This window comes from Pectinophora gossypiella, chromosome 13 (assembly GCF_024362695.1).
Source record: "Pectinophora gossypiella chromosome 13, ilPecGoss1.1, whole genome shotgun sequence".
Lineage (NCBI taxonomy): Eukaryota > Metazoa > Arthropoda > Insecta > Lepidoptera > Gelechiidae > Pectinophora > Pectinophora gossypiella.
In genome coordinates this window covers 15,143,551-15,167,547 of record NC_065416.1, presented here as the reverse complement: position 1 = coordinate 15,167,547, position 23,997 = coordinate 15,143,551, and the positions used below count along the sequence as shown (strand labels likewise).

Below are 23,997 nucleotides of genomic sequence, written 5' to 3'. Positions count from 1 at the left end.
GATCGACTGAAGAGGATATTTTCAAGAAGGGAGGTTTGCCCGTTCCTTAATTATCCTTTCTACTAATCTATTTTCTTATTTCCGTATAGTTTTGATAGTGAACAGTGTTGTAAGAACATCAATTCGTAAATTATTATAGTGTATATGCAAGTACCTACCTACTTATGAAACATTCTAGAATCAATGGACACGGCAACTCACAGGTATATTTTTAACAAGATTATTTCGTATTTTCATGTATAATGTATCAGATTCGTAGTAATTCGTAAATACATGTAAAATAAAGCGTGTTATAGCGTTCAATTAAACTGCATACCGCTATAAACACTGTAAAAGCTTTATAGTATTACGATCTGTATAATTCATCAATCTGTACAACAATAGGTATAAAATATTTCATTGGAAAAAGTAAAAATACGGAATATTCTAAGTTTATGTAAACAATTTGCATTTCATTCTGTTAATTACATAAAATTAACTTAGTAACAGTTGTAAATAAGTGTCAGTAAAGTGTAAAAACACGACATTTTCGAGTAAAAACATAAAAAGTATAAATAAGTGTATTGATCAAGTTATTGATTGTGACATTCCAGAGAGACGGAAAGGGTTCAGTAAACGTTGAGCCGTCCCATTAGCGCTTTGGTACTGAGAGCTATCTACGTCCGAGCTCCGAGTTCACTGGTTGACGAGTTCGCGGAGGATTCACAGCTGTTTCGGTAAACAAATCACCTACGCAGGTTTGCGTGCAATAAGGTATTTATCAATTTACCTTTTTTATACTATATTGCGGTTGGATTAGTGAACTATTTTGTTTACTAATTAATTATTTAAACCAATACAATGAGTGAGTCTGAGAGTGAACAGGTAACAAACATGAGTAAGGAAAGTAAATTGAAAGAACTAAGAATAAAGCGTGGTACTATAAAGGGTCGGTTAACGGTTTTTAAAAATTACGTTTTGGAAATTAAAAATTTAAAAAAGGTATCTAAACAGCAAGTACAAGAATTAAAAATAAGATTAAGCAAAATAGAATCATTATTTACAGAATATGATCAGATTCAGTCACAAATTGAAATTAAGGAGAGTGAATCAGAAAGGGCAGGGACTTCAGAGACCATTTCAGTAGAAAGAAATACCACTGAGAGTACATTTTATGAGGCAATGAGTTTAGCTCAGGATTTAATTGACAGTCAAGAACTTACTGCTCAAAATCGGTCTAGTATTTATCATGAAACAAGCAATGATGTTTCACCGTGCTGTAGCACTAATATAAAACTGCCAACTATCACTCTCCCTTCTTTCGATGGAAACTTTAATAAATGGTTGGAATTTCGAGATTCTTTTGTGTCCCTGATACATAATAATAATAGTCTGAGTGAAATAAGTAAGTTTCAGTACTTAAAGGGTTCATTAACTGGTGTTGCAAAATCAGTCATAGAATCATTGGAAATATCAGCTGAAAACTATAAAACTGCATGGAAACTTATTTGTGATCGCTTTAATAATACAAACCAGTTGACTATTATTCATTTTAAAACATTATTTAACTTTGAAACAATGAATAAAGAATCAGAAAAATCATTGAGATATTTGGCAGATCATATTTCAAAACATTTGCGTGCATTGAACACATTAGGAGAACCAACTGAAAATTGGGACTCTTTGATAATTTTTCTTTTTTCATGCAAGTTGGATAGTGTGACAAGTACAAAGTGGGAGGAACGTAAAAGTAGTATGGACAAAAGACCCACGTTGGAACAATTTTATGAGTTTTTGCGTAACAGAGCAACAATTTTGGAAATGACTACCACATGCAGCAGCGACAAAAATACAGTCACAGTAAATAGTGACAGACAGCAATTCAAGCGTGTTGATAAGCAGCAAAAAGCATTTGTCGCCGCTACTTGTGAGAACAAGACAAATAATGGTTGTCTAGTATGCAATGGAGATCATTATTTATATTTTTGCGATAAATTTAAAAACATGACACTCGAAGACAAAAACGATGTAGTATCTAAATTAAAACTCTGTATAAATTGTTTTCGACGTGGTCATTTTGCACAACAATGTAAATTAAGTGGCTGTAGAATTTGCCACCGCAAACACAATACATTACTGCATAGAAATGTATCAAACGTACAGAAATCGGAGGAGATCAAGTGCACTGTAACTAATCCGGTTTCTCTATCATCCTGTATATCGAATCAAGTACTGTTATCGACAGCAATTGTAAACGTTGTAATAGACGGCAAGTCTAAGCAAGAGGTACGTTGCTTGTTGGACTGCGGCAGCCAGTCCTCATTTATTTCACGTTCTTTGAAAGATAAATTAGCAATTGAGCCTGTAAAAGTAGACACGGTATGTGTTACTGGCATAAACAACATGTCTTTCAATGCAATAGAGCGGTGTAATTTGGTAATACAATCATGTACAAATTCATTTAGTAAACAAGTGAATGCGATTGTAGTATCACAAGTAACAAGCAACTTACCTAGTCAGGAAGTAGATACATCTGAAATAAATGTACCTAACAATGTTACCTTGGCAGATCCCCACTATTACCGCCCAGCACAAGTAGACTTACTATTGGGTGCAGACGTATTCTGGGAAATAACGTGCCCTGAAAAAATAAAAATGGGAATTAATAAACCTATATTGCAAAATTCGCAGTTAGGGTGGTTAGTAGTGGGACCTGTCATGTGTACTGGAGACTTACCTAATGAAAATGTATATTGTAACTTCAGTCAGGAGATCAGGAACCAGTTGAAGATGTTCTGGGAGCTGGAAGAGCTTCCTGAAAAGCAGTCCTGGTCGGCTGAAGAGCAAGCTTGTGAAGAGCATTTTGTGGAGCATACACGAAGGATGGAAGACGGAAGATTTTGCGTCACGTTGCCGCTGAAAGAGTCGCCTGATAAACTAGGAGATTCTTATTGTATTTCAAAGAAACGTTTTGATTCGCTAGAAAAGCGCTTTCGGCGACAACCTGACGTAAAAGAGCAATATGTAGATTTCATAAATCAATATCAAGAGCTTGGGCATTTATCAATGAGTGAAAAACCTGAAAATGCAAACTTTTTGCCGCATCATCCGGTATTAAGAAAGGAAAGTGAAAGTACACAATGTCGAGTAGTGTTTGATGCGTCAGCAAAAACAAGATCAGGTTATTCACTCAATGATATCCTCATGGTGGGACCTACCATTCAAGACGACATTTTCTCTATACTTGTAAGATTCAGAGAGCACAATTATATATTAACAGGCGATATAGAGAAAATGTATCGTCAAATAATGATAGACGAGTCGCAGAGATATTTACAAATGATATTATGGCGTGAGAGCGAAAGGGAGCGCATGAAGTACTTGCAATTGAATACTGTAACTTACGGTACTTCATGTGCACCATTCCTTAGCACCAGATGTTTGTTACAGTTGGCTCAGGAGTGTGGTGATGAGTTAATACAAACTATTGTATCGCGAGATTTTTATGTTGACGATTTAATAACAGGTTATAATGATGAACAACAACTAAAGAAAATTTATCAGCAAGTCACCACACACCTTAGCTCAGCCGGTTTCAATCTAAGAAAGATAAAAAGTAACTCTAAAGAATTAATGAAAGAACTTACAAACAATTCATGTAGTAAACAAGAAAATTTGAAAATATCAAATGTGACTCATACTTTAGGTATTGAATGGAACCCCGATAGTGACACTATATTTATGCCCACAAGTAAAGCAAAAAATGTAAAGGAAGGCAAATGTACAAAACGTATAATACTTTCAATAACTTCCAGTATATTTGATCCATTAGGATTATTATGTGTATGTACAATTTCATGTAAAATATTGTTGCAATCGCTGTGGCTACAGAAACTGGAGTGGGATGAGGAAATACCTCAAGAAGAAAGTGGAAAATGGTACAATTTTATACAAAATGTAAAATTATTGCAAAATATAACAATCCCACGCCACGCCATCTGTAGTAACAGTATTCATGTTGAGCTGCATGCGTTTTCGGACGCCTCTTTGAAAGCGTACGCAGCATGCATTTACGTTCGATCAGTGGATTCTCTAGGTCACTGTACAGTCCACTTATTGTGCGCGAAAGCAAAAGTAGCACCACTCAAGGCGACAACCATACCAAAACTCGAGCTGTGTGGAGCACTGTTAGCAGCACGCTTATGTAACAAAGTCACAAATTCGTTGCGAGTAAAAATAAAAGAAAAAATATATTGGAGTGACTCGAAAATAGTTTTGGGATGGTTGAAGACGCCTACGCACAAATTGCAAACGTTTGTGGCACATCGTGTATCAGAGATTGTGGACCTTACCACTGACAGTGAATGGAATTATGTGCAGTCCGGGCAGAACCCCGCGGATCTGGCTTCGCGCGGGATCGCACCCGAAGATATCCAATCAATGTCAATGTGGTGGTCGGGCCCAGAATTTCTGATGCAAGATAAAGCAAACTGGCCTAAACAAGAAATTAAAAATGTAGACTTACCTGAAATTAGGTCACATACGGTATGCATTCAAACACAGGAAAAGGTAATAGACATGTGTAAATATTCTAGCTTCAGAAAATTGCGTAATGTGTTTGCATATGTTCTAAGATTCATAAGAAATTGTAAGAAAAATATCACGAAAGAAAAGGATTCATTGTCAGTGGATGAGATTGAAAGAGCAGAGTTGTATTTAGCTCGTATAGCACAGACAGAAAGTTTTTATGGTTTAAACAGCAAAGATAAATTAATGAAGTCTTCTCTTTCAAATCTCAATCCAATAATTGATGATGAAGGGATGATCAGAGTAGGAGGTAGGATTGAGAATTCTACTTACTCGTATAACAAAAAACATCCGATCGTCCTAAAGTCTGATCATCACTTCACCAAATTATTATTTGATTATTATCATGTGAAGTACTTGCATGCCGGGCCCCAGTTGCTCCTTTCAGTCATTCGTGAAAAATACTGGCCTATAAATGGCAGAACATTAGCTCGTAAAACTTTTAATAAATGTATAAGATGTAGAAGACTGAAAGGAGCAGTTGCGAACCAGATAATGGGTAACTTGCCCCAGCAAAGAATTGTACCAGGTTATCCATTCGAAGTAACTGGAACTGACTACGCCGGTCCTTTTTTCGTTGCAACAAAAAAAGGACGCGGTGCTAAATTAGTAAAAGCATATTTATGCGTTTTTATATGTTTTAAGGTAAAGGCAGTTCACCTAGAATTAGTAAGCGATCTTAGTACAGAGGCTTTTATTTTGTCCTTACGACGTTTTATATCTCGTCGCGGTAAACCTCGCGAGATATTTTCTGATAATGGCCGCAACTTTGTAGGCGCCAGTCGCGAGTTAGGAGAGTTTCTTGAGAGCTCTTCCGGTTCAATTTCAGACTCATTCATTGATGATGGTATAAAGTTTAAATTTTCACCTGCATATTCTCCGAATTTTGGTGGTTTGTACGAAGCAGCTGTGAAGTCAGCAAAGTACCACATGAAAAGGGTGTTAGGCAATATGCACTGTACATTTGAGGAACTTGCAACACTGTTCTGTCAAATCGAGGCTATACTGAATTCCCGTCCTCTATGTCCTATGTCCTCGAGTCCAAATGACTTAGCCCCCCTTACTCCAGGGCACTTCTTAATTGGAAGGCCTCTGACGTCGCTGCCAAGTCCAGACCTACAAGATGTAAACCCAAATCGTCTACACAGATACGCAAAGATAGAGCAAGCAAGACAGAACTTTTGGAACAGCTGGTGCCAGGAGTATATTTGTGAGATGCAGCAACGTAACAAGTGGCAGAAGCGCCAGGTAGATCTTCAGCCCGGAGAACTTGTTTTAATAAAAGAAGAATCCACTTCACCCATGAATTGGCCAATGGGAAGAATAGAAAAGGTGTATCCAGGATCTGATGGAGCTTGTCGAGTATTTGACATCAAGACTTGTAAAGGCACTGTTAGAAGAGCAGTCAACAGGATATGTCCGTTGTATTGCGCCGAGTGAAGAATTCCTGTCTTATTTTCGCGGAGGCCGGAGGTTGTTAACACAAGAGAAGAAAATACCTGTAAGAAAGAAAACCTGAAAAGAAAAAGATTAAAAATTAGTAAAGAACAAAAATATACATAGCTAAAGTTATAAAGTATATACTCACCGTCGTCGCACACGCCGCCGTCGCACCGCCCCGCCGCCGCCGTACCGCGCCTGCGCACTGCAACCCGCGCCCGCGCGCCTCTCCCCGCTAGTTCCCTACATGGCCAGTTGCCATCCAGTGTCCGTTGAAAACAAGTGAAACCAAATTTTGTATAACGAAGAATTGATTATAATCGTGTTGAAGACTTATTTTGGAGTTATTATTAATTTCACCCAGCAAACAACCCAGCAAGTAGGAAGGTACTTAACAGTCCCTTTCCTTTTCGGCGGATAAGAAAATGACAGGTATAACTTAAAATAAAATTAGATGGTGTGTACGGTCACGAGTACTAATATGTATACACTTTGAAACCATGTCACGTTATCTTTTTTGACAAATTAAACCTTAAGTCTCAAATATGATAGTGCGACAGGGTTCTAAAGTGGCAACAGGATATTGGACCCACTTTAGGACTCTGTCGCACTAACATATTTAACATTTAGTGAGACTTATAGTTCAATTTGTCAAATAAGTAAATGTGACATGGTACCAAAGTGTATACATATTAGTACTCGTGACCGTACTGGAATCAGCACAAATGTATTATTATTAGTTGGTGTGGGTATATTCTCAAAAAAGTTTACAATTCTAATGCATTTTTAATAAATACTTTAAACAGCTGATGGAAAGTAACATCTAGAAAAAAACTAAAATTGCATTAAAATTGGTAACTAGCATCGTTCGATGGGTACTTACAATATACAATTAGTCTAAATGGAAACAGCTATCTAGAAACAGGAGTAACGAATGTACCTTACGCATTGTGTCTAAACAAAATAACATAACAAATTATTTATTGCACAAAAAGGAAAGTACAAAATACAAAACAAAAGAGAAATAGAATGAAATTAGTCATGAGCAATATCATGTACCCACTTTAGAACCCTGTCGCACTATCATATTTGACATTTAATGAGACTTACGGTTTAATTTGTCAAAAAAGTTAATATGACATGGTTTCAAAGTGTATACATATTAGTACTCGTGACCGTACAATTGGCGGCCTTAGTATAATACTTCTTTTTCTTATGCATAGAATAAAGAAAATACATTAATGATACAGGAACGGTGTAACAGGGAAGCCGTGGTAGCCCAGTTGGTAGAGGTCACAGGTTCGAATCTAGCACAGGCCTAAACCAATGATTGTCGAATTTGTTTTCAAATTCATATTTGGATCATAAATGATTATCACGTGCTCAGCGGCGAAGGAAAACATCGTGAGTAAACCCACATTACCGAGAAATGCATTTTCGGAGGTATGTGACCTAACCTGTATTGGGCTGGTCTTCCGCGGGTTGGAAGGTCAGGCAGGCAGTCGTTTCTATAAAAAACCGGGCCTGTCAAATCGTCAGGTTAGGTAAGCGGACCGTGTAAAAACGGGATAATGCTAGGGGGATGAGTAAGTATAGAACGGTAACCCTCCGCCCCCCGCGCAAATTCTTATCGGGCGCCGACCTCACCCCCTCTGGGTCTTATTTTAGTCTTAAATGGCCGTAAGCTGCTAAGGAGTAAACGGGAGCGCGCACAAACTATCTATCTCGCTCGCACTTAAGCATGTGTGCATAAAGGTACATTCGTTTACAAGCTACATACACACAAATAGTCAACATATGGATAGACTACGTTAGAATTTCAAATTGCAACAATCAACTCGAACGGATTCGAAGCCAGGACCAACGTAAAACATCAGACACTAATGCTTTATTACTACGTTATTTTAGGATTTACAAATTGTGGTTTTTCTATTGGAAACATTGGAAGCAATTTGCAATTTGAATTATTTTATACAACATGAATATTTTAACATAAACAGCCTATATACATCCCACTGCTGGGCACAGGCATCCCCTCAATCAACCGGAGGGGGTATGGAGCATACTCCACCACGTTGCTCCAACTACTATGAATATTTAAGTCACACATAATTTTCCTCTTTTTACCCGACTGTAGCGAAGCAAAAAGGAGGTGTTATCATTTAAAGCATTTCTTGATAAAATATCTCACGACGAAAATCTCACCTATCACGTTGGTGTTACAAAAAACTCGGTAATCTTGCGATGGATGTACCTCTGACTACCCCAATTGGGTTATAGTCGTCAGCTTACGTTATGTGTTCACCAAAATATGCTGCACGTTACAATTTATTTATTATATAACGGCGTGGTGGAGTATGCTCCATACCCCTTCTGGTTGGTTGAGGGGAAGCCTGAGCCCAGCAGTGGGACATATAAAGGCTGTTTATGTTTATGTTATGTGTATATTACATGAACATCAATACATACTTTCAGATAAGCCTGTTGGCGTGGCTTGAACGGACGTTCTGTCGTGCTGCGTAAGCCAGAGGCCAATTGGAATGGAATTTTATAAAAAAATGGGTTTGTAAATTAAAATAAAGAATAGACGTGGGGAGAGAACTGCCCTGGCCCGCTTCAAAGTAAAAGGTGTAAAGAAAAAGAATAAGATTAAGACTTACCTCGGCCGCCGCTGCTCACTGGTCTCCTCGGTTTAATTCTATGTATTATTAGTATTTTATTAGTTTGTTAGTGCCCGGCCGGGTTAGTTATAGTTTTAAGATAATTAGTTTAGTGTTTTAGTTGTTTAGTATAATTTTAAAGATAGTTTATAGTTTTATACACACACCATGTTCACAGATATTTGCGGAAGATGGCTGCGCACTCTGACGCGCCGACTCAGTATCTTCTTCGTTCGCGCATGCGCGTAGGAGCGGTGTGCTCATTTCATAGTCCAATTATTTGTTAATATATTTTTTAGGGCGATTATTATAGCGGCCAAGGTTTAGAAATTAGAAGTAAGAAACATGAAATAAAGACAGAATAGCAAGCCATAACATTCCCCCCCACTTGGAATCACTTCAGGGATTTCAAAAGATAAATTAAGAGTCAATCAGCTTAATCAAAATACTGTATAAAACTAAAATAGTGACAAGTTAACAGAGAATGTTCATACGAATCGGACTTTCAAATGTACAACTGTTTATAAGGACGACAAGTTTACAGAGAATGTTTCAAGATAATCACATGAGTGAGCAGAAAGTAGAATGTGTGCTTGGATAAAAAAAAAACAAAGCGAAAGAAAACGTAAATAGATATATTAAAAGAAATTGGTTGATTAATTACTAAGAGGTAAAGGACAGATTTTGGCTACAGGTCTACGTAACAAACCCTTCGCAGTACGAAGCGTAACAACTCGTACGACGCCGTCGTTGCCCGGATGGATATCGACCACCTTACCGTAATGCCATTCTAACGGAGGTAAGTTCTGTTCTACGATTGTTACGATATTCCCAATTTTAACATTTGCCTGACCTTTGAACCATTTTACCCGTTGTTGCAACGTATGAAGGTAATCACGTTGCCACGCGCGCCAGAAACTTTGAGTGAGCTTCTGAAGCATCTGCCATCGCTCGCGTGGTGGAACATAAGTATCCTCGAGTTGAGGTTCGGGGAGTGAAACCAACGGGCCACCAGTCAAAAAGTGTCCGGGAGTTAAAACGTCTACCTCGCTGGGATCGGATGAAAGAAAACACAGCGGTCGAGAATTAAGAACAGCCTCGATTTTAGTTAGTACTGTTACCAACTCTTCGAAAGTTAAAACTTGTAATCCTACTACACGCTTGAGATGGTGTTTCATTGACTTAACGCCGCTTTCAAAAATACCACCGAAGTGGCTGCCGGTTGGAGGATTTAGACGCCAATCTATACCGCGTCCTGAAAATTCCGTATTTAATTCAGACTGCTTGGTAAGTAGCAATTGATGTATTTCGCTGAGGTAACGCCTCGCACCTATAAAGTTTGTGCCACAATCTGAAATCACCATTTTGCAGAGACCGCGTCTAGACACAAAACGATCAAAAGCCGCAATGAAAGCTGGAGTAGATAAATCAGATACGACTTCTAGGTGTATTGCCTTGACAGCAAGACACACTATCACGCAAACATAAGCCTTATACGTTTTTGCATTTCGTCGTCGACTCTCTTTAACCGTAAATGGTCCTGCAAAATCAACTCCGACGTTTTGAAAACAACGCGCGGGTTGTACTCTAGGCGACGGCAGGTTACCCATTATAGGTTGACATGGTGTTGGATTGACCTTGAAACAGGTGACACATTTAGATAGTCGGGACCGAATCAAATTCCGAATACCTAGAATCCAAAATCGTCTCTGCACGAGAGATTGTAAGGTTCGGGGGCCACAATGTAAATGCAGTCGATGATAATAATCGATTATAAGTCGTGAGATGGGAGATAACTTCGGCAATAATATAGGATGAATTGTGTTTTGTGGTAACTGAGAATTTTTCAGCCTCCCCCCCACTCGCAGAAGACCCAACTCGTCAATAAAAGGGTACAGCTTTTGTATAATGCGACTACAAGGGATGTTTGATTTGACGGAGTCTATTTCTTCCGAAAACGATGCTGCTTGTTCATGTCGAGCTAGCGTAGACAGCGAAGTGTTCAATTCCTCAACCGTTAATGGTGATGTTATACGAGCCTCAGACGAACGCTTTGAATTCGCAACGAAACGCAAACACCACGCTAAGACGCGTTGTACACGTGAAAGAGATGAGCACTTGTGAATAAGTTGTGAAACAGCATCATCCTTCTCAGACGTTGGTAATGCTACGTGAGCTGTAGATTTCAGTTCGGGAATATTGTCAGGGGAAACTAATTCTCTTTGAATAGGCCAAGATGTTGATTCGGCTAAAAGCCATTTTGGTCCAGACCACCAAGTTGGACTCGTAATAATTTGAGAACAGGGAAGACCACGACTGCAATGATCAGCCGGGTTATCATGAGTCGATACGTGTAACCAATTTTCGACGCTTACTTCGTCTATTATTTTAGCCACACGATGCGATACAAACGTCTTAAGTTTGTAGGGAGGTGTATTCAGCCACGCTAACACAGTACTACTGTCTGTGAAGGCAGTTACTCGCACGATGTTAATTTGACTGTGAAGTAAACTATACATATGCTTTAACACGCGCGCAAGAAGAGCAGCACCACACAACTCAAGTCGGTTAACCGTTAAAGGTTTTAAAGGGGCTACCCTAGACTTCGCAATTAACAAGTGCGATGTAATGTCGCCGTCGCCAATTGATCGTTGATAGACGCAACACCCGTAAGCCTTCGTCGATCCATCACAAAACCCGACTAGTTCGTATTTGGCTGTATTAGAAAGTGCTACTCGACGAGGAATACGCACTTCAGTCAAATTTTGTAACTCCGATACGAAGTTTTGCCACTGTTGTGAAACGTCCGCAGGAACGGATTCGTCCCAGTCCAACTGACGTCGCCACAGGTCTTGAATAAGCAACTTGGCTATAAGAACCACCGGGGTTAACCACCCAAGAGGGTCATAAATGCGAGCGACATTTGACAGAATAGAACGCTTTGTACATTTCGAATCTAGCTGAGATGCCGAATAAGTGAAATTGTCTTGAGTTGGATCCCACTGTATTCCAAGAATCTTAAGCGTGTGTTGATTGCTATTGTCACAAAACGGTTTTGGTATTTGACAATGCTCCGAAGGTAATTGGGAAAGAAACTCAGGGGAATTGCTACTCCATTTGCGGAGCTCGAATTTAGCACAGTCCAGTAATTTAACTAATTCGTTTTTCAATTCAATAGCTTCTTCTACAGAAGGGGCTCCGACTGTGATATCGTCCATAAAAGTGTCATGTTTGATTATTTCAGCAGCGCGGGGCCACTGTGCACAGTGATCATCGGCGAGTTGATGCAAAGTTCTTATTGCAAGATAAGGTGAGCTGCTCACCCCGTAAGTAACAGTAGTGAGTTCGTACTCGCGTACAGGTTCTGAAGTCGAGTCTCGCCAAAAAATGTGTTGGTATTTACGGTCTTCCGGTCGCAAATCAATATTACGGTACATCTTAGAGATGTCCGCGGTGAAAACTACCTCGTGAAGGCGGAACTTAGTAATGATGTCTACGATATCATTTTGCAGTTTTGGACCGGTGTGGACAATATCGTTTAAAGCCTTCCCGTTAGTAGTTCTCGCGCTGCCGTCGAAAACTACACGTAGTTTGGTAGTTGAACTATCTGGTCTTAAAACGCAATGGTGAGGAATTATATTCCGGTCACTATCGTTCGGTGGGTCAACAGGTTGCATATGACCCAACTCGCTATACTCGCGCATAAAGCGGACGTAATCTTCTTTCAGTTGGTCGTGACGATGAAGTCGTCTTTCAAGGTTTGTGAATCGTGATAAAGAAATATTATAAGAATCCCCGAGTTTTTCGCACGGCTCCTTGACTAACATAGGAACGACGTACCTTCCGTCAGGATTGCGTTTCACTAGATTGGTATATAACTGTTCACATTTATCGTCTTCTGGGTTTGAAATATCAACCGACGGGGGCTCTTCGACCTCCCAAAAACGCTTGACCACATTGTCTAGGGCAAGTGTGGAAGCAAAGAGGGAAGAGGTAGTCGGTGGGGGTCGACACTCGGGGTCGAGCTTCCCCGTGAGAACCCAGCCGAATACGCTGTGCAGAGCGACCGGCAAGCCCGGGCCCAAATTTAAACGCTGACCGTCATAGACATTATGAAACAGCTCGGCACCTAACAATAAATCAATGTCATTAGGTTTATCAAAGTTTTCGTCCGCTAGAGTTAAATGTTTAAAAGAATCTCGAACAGTAGAAGGGACTTCTACTGCGGGCATTTTGTTTGTAATAGTGTTCATTACGATCGGAGAGACATCGAAACTTGGTTCATGGGAATCGCAAGGTTGTATAGAACATGACGCTATGCCCTTTATCTGGTGGACAGTGTTTTGACCTAGACCAGCTACGGCTACGTGGCAGCGACGTAAAGGTAAGCCCAGACGCTGTGCACAAGCACTAGTCATAAAACAATCTTGCGCTCCGCTATCTATAAGTGCGCGCACGTTAAATGTTCCTGCAGGCCCACGCGCTCGCACCGTACATGTGCCGAGAAGAACGAGTGCACGGCTGTGTCCAACGTGTGCGCCAGAACTCGTGGTGTTCATAGTTACTGCGGCTGGCTCCATTCCGGATGCTGACGCTTGTTGGCCAGGCATGGAGGTAACAGGGCAAGCCGCGGCGGTGCCTTCGTCATGAAGGAGCGTATGGTGACGTGCATTGCATTTCGAGCAAGTCGATTTCGAAAAACATTGATTTGCAGTATGATTCCGTCGCAAACAATTTGCGCAAAGATTTTTTGTTGTGATAAGTTTTTGTTTTTCATTAAAATTTAATGCATGAAAGACCGGGCATTTATAAATGGAATGATGGGAAAAACCGCAACAATAACAATCTGGATACTTGTTTACACTCGAGTTCGGCCCTGTAGCTGAATACGCCTCTGTCGTCAGAGCAGTCTGTTGGTTCGAACAGTCCCCCGCGTTAAAGTACGGGTCTAAGTACGGCCCTGTATCTGAGTGCGGCCCTGTAGGTATGTATGAACATATCTCCGAGTACTGCTCGACGCCCAAGTGCGACTCCGTATTCGCGGGGAAGGCGGACGATTTGAAACGATTATTATTATTACGTGTCTCAAAATGAGGTTTTTGGATTTGATACATCTTTTGTGATGCAGTAGGAATTGGAGCGGAAGACTCGCTCGCTTCAAGAACTTTGACATAGGTTTGTAAGAAAGTCAACAAATCGGTAAAAGTAGGCAGGTTTCGACTGTTTTGGGTTTCAAAGCGCTTTCGTGTATCAACATCCAATTTTCGAGATGATAAATAAAATAAAATAAATTCCCCAAGGTTATCGATTTTTATAGCTTTAAGAGCGTTGACTGATTCTTGTAATAAACTTGTTAAATTACGTAATTCGTTCAGGTTACAGTTTCGCAAAGGTGCATGGTTACATATTTTATCCAAATAGTTCGCGGCTAAAATGCGTTTGTTTTGAAAACGTTCAACGAGAGCGTCGAATACAATTTGATAATTGTTAACAGTGACTGGAACGCCCTTTGCGACCGATAAAGCGGAGCCAGAAAGACAAGAAATCAAATAATGAAATTTCTCGATTGTACTTATGTTCTCATTTTCATGTACAAGTGACAAAAATGTATCATAAAAAGTCTGCCAATGTTCAATATTCCCATCGTACTTAGGCAGTTCAATTTTCGGCAATCTGACCTGCGCAATAGGTTTGAATTTCGCGGCTGAATTCGCAGTGGACTCGCCCAACGCACGGTCATCGACTCGCTCCCGTGGTTTCGGCATCAGCTGATCTGCCGCGGCTTCGACGGCGTAGTAAAGAGTGTCGAACGCTTCCACCGTTTTCATATCAATAACCTCTTTCGGATTTATAGTCAGCATTAATGTATGAATATCATGAACGACATTTAAATATTCCTGACGAATTGATTCTACACGTTTGTAACGACTTTTGAAGGCATTGACCTTTGATGGATCTGTAGCTACTTGTTGCGACAAATCAAACAATATTTGAATATCACGGAATATATATTCACGTCTAATTACAAGAAGGTTTAATTTAGAATTATCGTCCATGGTTATAGTAGGGTGTAGTAGGTATTGATATTAAGTCAAGATTCGAATAGTAATATGTAATAATAATATCCACACGCGTAGGTAGGTAATTACTGATATAACCCTACCAAGTTTAAATGTTTTATCCAAGCACAGAAGTTTCGTAAAAATGAGTTATTGAATGTTTTATTACAAAAGTATCAATGTAAATAGAGAGAGAATTAGGTTAGAAAGACAATACACTGTAAACTGGAGTTTTCTATTGAAATTGAACCCAGTATCCATAGGAAATTCGCGCTCGATTAGGACCACTTAAAAATGGCGTGGCTTGAACGGACGTTCTGTCGTGCTGCGTAAGCCAGAGGCCAATTGGAATGGAATTTTATAAAAAAATGGGTTTGTAAATTAAAATAAAGAATAGACGTGGGGAGAGAACTGCCCTGGCCCGCTTCAAAGTAAAAGGTGTAAAGAAAAAGAATAAGATTAAGACTTACCTCGGCCGCCGCTGCTCACTGGTCTCCTCGGTTTAATTCTATGTATTATTAGTATTTTATTAGTTTGTTAGTGCCCGGCCGGGTTAGTTATAGTTTTAAGATAATTAGTTTAGTGTTTTAGTTGTTTAGTATAATTTTAAAGATAGTTTATAGTTTTATACACACACCATGTTCACAGATATTTGCGGAAGATGGCTGCGCACTCTGACGCGCCGACTCAGTATCTTCTTCGTTCGCGCATGCGCGTAGGAGCGGTGTGCTCATTTCATAGTCCAATTATTTGTTAATATATTTTTTAGGGCGATTATTATAGCGGCCAAGGTTTAGAAATTAGAAGTAAGAAACATGAAATAAAGACAGAATAGCAAGCCATAACACCTGTCAAATATGGAAGTCATTTTTTAATTCCAATATTCCCAATAAGTAACCCATACATTTTTAGTGTTGCTATACCAGTGTGAACGAAGTGAGTTCACTCATTATTTTATTATTAGTAACATGATAATCTTGGATCAAAGAATCAAAGGCATTCTTTTCATAATAATTGAACTGACAATAGCTTCATAAGCATTTTTGAGCACGCCACCTTCCTTCTGTCCTTATACATAGTAAACTATTTTAATGGGTTGATACGTGATTTTATACCTCTACAATGTAGTGTGTTAAGTAAGGTAAATTGTTTTTTACTTTATTAACATTCAATCAAGCATGGTATAAGAAGACCAGGTATGCTCAATCCTATGACAATCCGCCATTGCTAGCCATTTGATGAGTGTTACCACTGTGTTACCATTAAATTGGTAAGTATCTCCAACATTCCAAGGACGTAAATTTTATTATTGAAAATTAAGTGAATTACTGACTAATGTATTTAATTACTATTACTTATCACATATATAAAAATCATTAAAACTGTAAGTAAATCTTTTTCTAAAAGTTCTAAATTTCTTTACAAAGTAAATATAAATACATACATTGGTCGTGGGTAATTTATTTTTTACGAAATGGCAACACAGGGTGGGCCGACGTTAGTGGGGCCAACCTTGAAAATGTTAGATGTCACTTTTGAGCGTAGCTGGTTTCCAAGTCGCTTCTATCACGTATCGACCCGTTAAAATAGTTTACAATGGCCCCGATTCCTGCAGACACCTACTAATTTTACTTTAAATTTTAAAATTATCAGTAATCAATCAACCGTCCCTTTTCTTTTCGGCGGATAAGAAAATGACAGGTGTAACTTAAAATAAATTCAGATGTTGTGTACTGGAATCAGCACCATTGTATAAAATGCGTGAATCTTTAAAAGTGACAAACATCCTGAAAAAGTAACAATGGTGGTAGTAATGATTCCCCACACTAGCACAGCACAGCAATATTCCATCGAAAAATCTTGAATTTCCTTCTAATCACATTATGCTTAACCTATGTACATTAGAGAAAATGAAAACTTCTAGAATTAACTGGAGCTATCAGACTTGCCAGGTTCTATATCTTCGGTGATAGTGATCATCGGGGGCTGATCATACATACATTCTCCAGGGTAATTGTCGTTCATCAGCTTCTCGAACTTTGGAGAAGCTGATGGCACGATTGCGTCTTTAACACATTCATAAACCTTTTCTTTTAAAGCTTCCTTTGGCACTGCAAAGTGACAATCGTTTTCTTTAATTTCGTCTAAAGATGTTTTCTTCTCGAGGACTGGTTGAGGAACTTTTTGTTCTAACCGAACTGGCAAGCTGTCAGCTCGATTGAGTGCCTTTTTTGGACTCTCAATCTTTTCAGCTATAGGTACAGCGACGCCATTTTCTAGCTTTTTATCGTGCAGCTTCTGAAGGCTGTGTTCTCTTGCTTGAACGTCAGATAGTAGCGGACCATCGCTGGAGCCTTCCAGACAGTACGAAGGACCTTGCAAGTCGTTGCCTATGATGGAATCTTGTTTGAAAATTGCAGCAGTAACAACTGGCTTATCAGGATCAGTTGGTGTTTTGGTGATCAAAGGCTCTTGAGAATTGTCGTGGACTATGCAGTCAGTTTCATCCTTGGTGTCATATCCTGCGTAGATGGGGTAACCGAAAGGTCCTAGTTCGTATCCTAGTTGGCTCCCGTAAGAGTAGCTGACGTTATGCGAGCCAATAGAAGACATGCTTAGATCGGAGATTGAAAGACCAGTACTGGATAGGGCCAGGGCCTTTTCTTTGTCGAATTTGACGCTGCCTTTTTCGCTGTCCTCTTCTATCTTCTTCTCCAACTCCTCAGGAACGCGGTGGATGAGGGCCTGGTTGGTGGATATCTGAGGGTCGTGGGGCGGGGAGTTCTGAAGGATTGGCTGCTTATTGTTGTTGGGTCTGTACGTGGTGGACTGCTGAACTTCCACCACGAAGATGCCATCGTTGTCGGGAGAATATTTCATTTTGGTCTCGCGTCCGTTTTTAGTAATGTCCTGAAAAATAAAATATTCTATTAACTTTTCTATCCTATTAGCAGAATTATTATGTTTTAATCTTTTTATTACTTTTATACGATTTTAAACGACAATTTATATTATATTATCCAAATATAATTATTACATTTTATTAATTAAGTACAATAAAAAATATAACAAAATTAATTTAGGTTTTATTGAAAAAAAATTAATAAAATAAAAACAAAGTAATAAATAAATACCTAAATAATAAAGAAACTGCAGCACAATCAGAACATGATCTAGATAAATCTACTTTGTCCTCCAATTACATACTCGATCCTAGAACAAAATAAAAAATACACTCAACATTATAACAAAAAAAAACCATTAAATAACATGAAATCGTTACAATAAGAAATGTAAAATAGAAAAATAAAAACAAAAAAATAATGCGAAAAGTGTTTTTTTTTTATATTCATTTAACGAAAAAGGAACTCTATCACAGTAGCAGCGTGTTTTTTTTCTGTTGTCTTAAACGTTGTATCGGGTGAGAGCCTTCAGCACTCCCCATTTGTCCGACCAAGTAGTTAATGCCATCATCTGCGGCAAATCTACAATAAGTCACATCAAAAAAAAAAAATTAGCGTTTATTGTTTATTGGTAAGTCGGTAAGAATATACTAACTACAGGGTGTTAGTGTCATCGTAACAAAAACTTTGGGGTAACATCAAGTGGAATTTCCTGTCGGAAAATTCATGAAAAAGTTTTAGTGTCATGTTTTTTTAATTATATACGTATAGTCCCATGTTCTTTATGCTACTAAACAGCAGGGTTGTTTTTGGCTTTATGTGCGTCCTCTTTTTGTTATAAATAAACCTTTATAAAACTTTTTTTATATGTATTTTCTAATAATCAGTACACAGTATAAAACAAAGTCGTTTTTTCTGTCCCTATATCCCCATGTACGCTTAAATCTTTAAAACTACGCAACGGATTTTAATGCGGTTTTTTTAATAGATAGAGTGATTCAAGAGAAAGGTTTATATGTATAATAACATCCATTAAATAGTGGAGAAATACTGTTATTTTTGAGGTTTTTAATGTGATGTTGTAAATAATTTCATTTTTTCCTCAGCATTGTACCCGAGCGAAGCCGGGGCGGGTCGCTAGTAAGTAATAAAAATAACATATAAGTAGGACGTGGACAATAACTTCAGACCCAGAGTAAACCTGGAGAAAATAGAAAGGATTTATAATATATTTTTTATTCTTTGTAGGTTCTCTAGCCTCCATGCACAGCCTCCGTGGTCTAGTGGTTAGAGCGTTAGGCTCACGATCTGGAGATCCGGGTTCGATTCCCGATGGGGACATTGTCGAGATCACTTTGTGAGACTGTCCTTTGTTTGGTAAGGACTTTTCAGGCTTGAATCACCTGATTGTCCGAAAAGTAAGATGATTCCGTGCTTCAGAGGGCACGTTACGCCGTTGGTCCCGGCTATTAGCCGTAAAAACACCTCCACCAACCCGCAGTGGAGCAGCGTGGTGGAGTATGCTCCATACCCCCTCCGGTTGATTGAGGAGAGGCCTGTGTCCAGCAGTGGGACGTAATAGGCAGTTTATGTAGGTTCTCTAGACCTTCAAGTAGTGGCAAAAAGGTGTAGAGCTCATTTAGCTTAGTTTATCAATGTCAAAAATAACAATTTATAATAATAAATAAAAAAATAAATAAATTAATAATATTAATAATTAATAATTTCGATCGCCGAATGGCATGGCTACACTTACGCCATCTATTGTCGCCGAGCTAGGGTCCCAACACCCTTAGCTAAAGATATCTACTTACATGCTTAATCCGATCCGCTTTAGTTTTTGCTGAACCATTCTCTACTTAATCCCGTTGCCTTGTAATCTATCACGATCGTTAATTACTGCGCTGTCTCTGATAGTTTAGGGCCTGTGCAGCCGGAGGGTTTCATTTAACGCTTCTTTTAATAGGCTATATTGACGACACAATAATAAAATAATAATAGATAATTAATTTAAGAAGATATTATAAAATCTTTACGTTAGAGCACTATACGCTTGTTATTAATATTCGGTTTTTTTCCTCTTATTATGCGAGTTGTTTTTCTTTGAATACCGATGCCTTAACTACTTGGCCGGACAAATGGGGAGCACAGAAGGCTCTCACCCGGTATAACGTTCAAGACAACAGGCCTGAGGGTGCCCAGTTGGGCGCGAACCTCGGCTCAGGGCGTCGTCTGAGAGAAAAATATTTGAAAGAATTAATCGACCCTGGTGGGTCGATAGCGATAAGCGCTGATTGAGGGAAATCGTCGACCACGCCTGCGGGGTCGGTATCGGGGTCCTGAAGTGTTTGGTGTCGCGAGCTGATTGGCTGCCTCTATGGCTAGAGTAATCGGGTCGTCGGGATCGTATATTACGTCCTTCGGACGCCGATACTTTTCACTACCGTCCGTAAGCGGGAGTTTTACACAGCCACTACACATTGACATTATCGATTGAAGACTAAACTAAGGTCGCCTATTGTACTCTTTCTATTTCTTTTGTTTTGTATTTTCCTGTTTGTGCAATAAAGTGTTTGTTATGTTATGTAAGACCGATGGGGATGAGGTAAACTCAGGGTGGTATTAATAAACTACTCTCAGCTGAGACTGCCCTCAAGATCATGCTTAAGTCCCTGTTTTTATATAAGAACTGTCACATTGACATGATCTTGAGGGCAGTCTCGAAGCTGAGATTAGTTTATTACAATTTCTAAACTATCTATTAAGTAATAAGTAAATTCATATATTTTTTCATTTTATTCTACTTTAATTTCATATTTTATTCATATTTGCCAGTTAAGGGTAAATAGAGACTGCTTTGTTAATTACTAATTTGTAGATGCTATGTACTGTAATTTTTATATATCATCATCATCAGCAGTACGACGCCCACTGCTGGGCATAGGCCTCCCCCAAGGATCTCCACGACAATCGGTCCTGCGCTGCCCGCATCCAGCGGCTTCCCGCGACCTTCACCAGATCGTCGGTCCACCTTGTAGCGGGCCTAGCCACTGATCGTCGGACTAGCCATAGAGGCAGCCAATCAGCTCGCGACACCAAACACTTCAGGACCCCGATACCGACCCCGCCGGCGTGGTCGACGATTTCCCTCATTCAGCGCTTATCGCTATCGACCCACTAGGGTCGATTAATTCTTTCAAATATTTTTCCTCTCAGACGACGCCCTGAGCCGAGGTTCGCGCCCAACTGGGCACCCTCAGGCCTGTTGTCTTAAACGTTGTACCGGGTGAGAGCCTTCAGCGCTCCCCATTTGTCCGGCCAAGTAGTTAATGCCATCTGCGGCAAATCTACAATAAGTCACGTCAAAAAAAAAAAAAAAAAAAACTGATCGTCGTCCGACGCGTGGTCGCCATTCCAGAACCCTTCCGCCCCAGCGGCCATCGGTTCTCCTCGCTATGTGTCCTGCCCACTGCCACTTCAGCTGTGCAATTCTCCGAGCTATGTCGGTGACTTTAGTTCTCCTGCGGATCTCCTCATTTTTGATTCGATCGAGCAGGGAAATACCGAGCATAGCTCTCTCCATTGCCCGCTGAGCGGCACCGAGCGTCCTCACAAGACCCATAGTAAGCGGCCACGTGTCACTGCCGTAGGTCATCACTGGCAACACGCACTGGTCAAAGACTTTCGTCTTGAGACACTGAGGTATTTCATATATATTTATCCTCATAAGGCCCGGATTTCCAGACACAATAGTTAAACAATGGGATTTGGATATTAAAAGGACTTTGGGCCTTACGACCATATGTCTTAATTTTAGTAATTGTTTTAGTCGCTAATGTTTCGTATGTATATATGATGTAGTAGTACTTACTTAATAAATAAATAAATAAAATGAATACTACCCCTAGCTCAGCAGGGAGCTGAGAGTCTGTTCTATACGTAGTATTATTCCTTATTCAAAGGCACAGGTAAGCTTTATTAACCATAACCATTAGGAGCACTTACATTCCTCTCCTCAGTCTCAACGATGAGGTGGTTGTTCTTGAGGGTCATGGTGAAAATGGATCCGTTGGCTGGGACGCCCTCGCTGGCTGCTGTGCTGCTTCCGTTCTCGTCTGTCGGGGACTTTAACTGGAATAGACAGGAGAAGAGTTGAGAGAAAGATAAGAGAAGTCCTTACACACAGGGCAGTTTTAACGTAATAAAGTACAACAATTCGCCTCGTCAAGTACCCAGTTGTACCTATTTGTACCAAGTTATACCCAGTTGTACCAAGTTGTACTCAGCTGTACCCAGTTGAGTTATTTATTTATTTAACATTTTAAAACACAAAATAAATACAAATTGGTTACAAACAAACGGTTCGGTTCAGTTCAGTTTTCCTTTGTTTAAAATTACATCTACCTAAGCAATAGTAAAATATTGGCTCCGATTCCTGTAGATACCTCCTTATTTTATTAGTATATGTACATATATATATTATGAATATATAAATATAATATATTAATATAATATATATTATAAAATATATATTATAATATATTTAATACCTACATCTTAGTCATTAGTACTATTACCTATATGTTAGCCATTATTACTATGTGTTGTGAGTTTTACATATTAAGTATTACATGTCTGTGCTCTTTGTCTTGTGATGTGTGTTATTGTAATGTATCTCTAATTCGTGTCTGTGGTGTCCTAAAATAAAAAAAATATTCTTTCTTTCTAAAAAAAATATAATTAATTCCTCTTCTTTTTTTCTCCTCTCACCTTTCGAACAAAAACACCACAGGAGAATGAAATTAATCTCGAATCTACAATGCCTTTGTGGGAAAGGCGTGCATGACTAACTGAGGTCCGGGAGGTCACACCACAAAGGAGGGACCACTATTTGCGCGTTTTCGGAGCCCGCTAATGAGTACAGCATTGACGAATCGTTCACCTTCGCCCACGTTTGTAGAGCTAGTTATGAGAGCGAGCGAAGGCGAGAGCGGATTATTAAGAATTCGTTTTTTTTAACGTGACGTGTATTGTAGATTTGCTGCAAATGGCATTATCTAATTAGCCGGAGAATTAGAATATTTTTTTATTGTTTAAATTCGCCTTATATAAGGCAGGCAAAGATCTATGGACCATACAGCCTTGACTTTAGTAATTGAATATTCGAAATTCACGATCAAGATAGGCCTAAGCCTATATATAGAATCATGTTTTTTTATCTTTTCTTTTTTTGTGGTGAGTGGAAAACCGTAGGCTCTGCCTACCCCAACGGGAAATAGACGTGATCATATATTATGTATCTTTCATAATTATGTCATTTTAAGTGTATTGTTGCTATGTGCGTGGCTCCCTTTATAAAAACATAAGCGACTATACACCAATTGGGGTAGTCAGAGGTATCCATCGTAAGATAAGCTAACCACCTCACCGAGCTTTCTGTTAGACCAACGTGATAGGTAGTGAGCCGTATCGCTGTCTATAATGGTCGAGCCGACGTGTTAGCGAAAACTGAATAAGTCTTTGGTACAAGTCCGGTACTGGCGTTCGAACTGGCGCCATTTGAGAAGCAAGCAGTTTTGCTATTCAAAAGTACTTAGTACAGGGTGTTAGTGACATCGTAACGAAAACTTTGAGGGATGATGCGGGCCATGATTCTGAGTTGATATCAAGTGGAATTTTCCGTCGCAAAAGTTTGGAATGGAAAATAATAATAAAAAAAAAAACAAAAAAAATTCATGAATTTTCCGACAGGAAATTCCACTTAATATCTACTCAAAATCATGGTCTGAATCATCCCCCACAGTATTCGTTACGGTGTCACTAACACCCATACCTACTTGTATGGGTACCTGTATGTACTTGTACGGGATGTAAGTGACATCGTAACGAATACTGAGGGGGCTGATTTAGCTCATTATTCTGAGTTAATATCAAGTGGAATTTTCGATCGCAAAATTATAGAATTGAAAATAATAAAAAAATAAATAAAAAAAAACTTCATTTTCACTCAGAATCATGGTCTGAATCATCCACCTCATTATTCGTTACGATGTCACTAACACCCTGTATATTTATTATTTTAACGCCACCATCTAACTTCTAACAGTACAAGATTTCATTCATTCGGTCATTTTTCGTACCTTGAACCCAACGGCAATATCCTAACTAATATATCAAGACCCCTAACTCAGCGACAAATTTTCCCTTCAATACTTATTTCAGAATACAAAGCAAGGAGGGGAGGTCTTTGGAAACTGGTCAGTTTTCGCTGATAGAAAATTGCAGAATTTATTCCGAATTTACTGTCGACTTTGCATGCCGATTTTTCGTTCTAAGAATACAGTAGTAGAGTGGAAATTTGTGTGTAAC

At 39.2% G+C, this 23,997-nt stretch overlaps 2 protein-coding genes across 2 annotated transcripts in view; both read right to left on the bottom strand.

Annotated features, from left to right (window-relative positions):
• The window catches only part of LOC126372119 (ATP-dependent RNA helicase DDX42), a 329,796-nt gene that overhangs the window by 151,106 nt on the left and 154,693 nt on the right, over positions 1–23,997 (bottom strand). The gene's annotated exons all lie outside the window — the stretch shown is intronic.
• The window catches only part of LOC126372131 (uncharacterized), a 43,831-nt gene continuing 36,485 nt past the window's right edge, over positions 16,652–23,997 (bottom strand). Inside the window, exons 5-6 of the mRNA XM_050017730.1 lie at positions 21,634–21,759; positions 16,652–17,635 (exon numbers count right to left, since the gene is read on the bottom strand). Of these exons, the coding sequence (XP_049873687.1) occupies positions 16,652–17,635; positions 21,634–21,759 (1,110 nt within the window). The remainder of the gene's footprint in view (positions 17,636–21,633; positions 21,760–23,997) is intronic.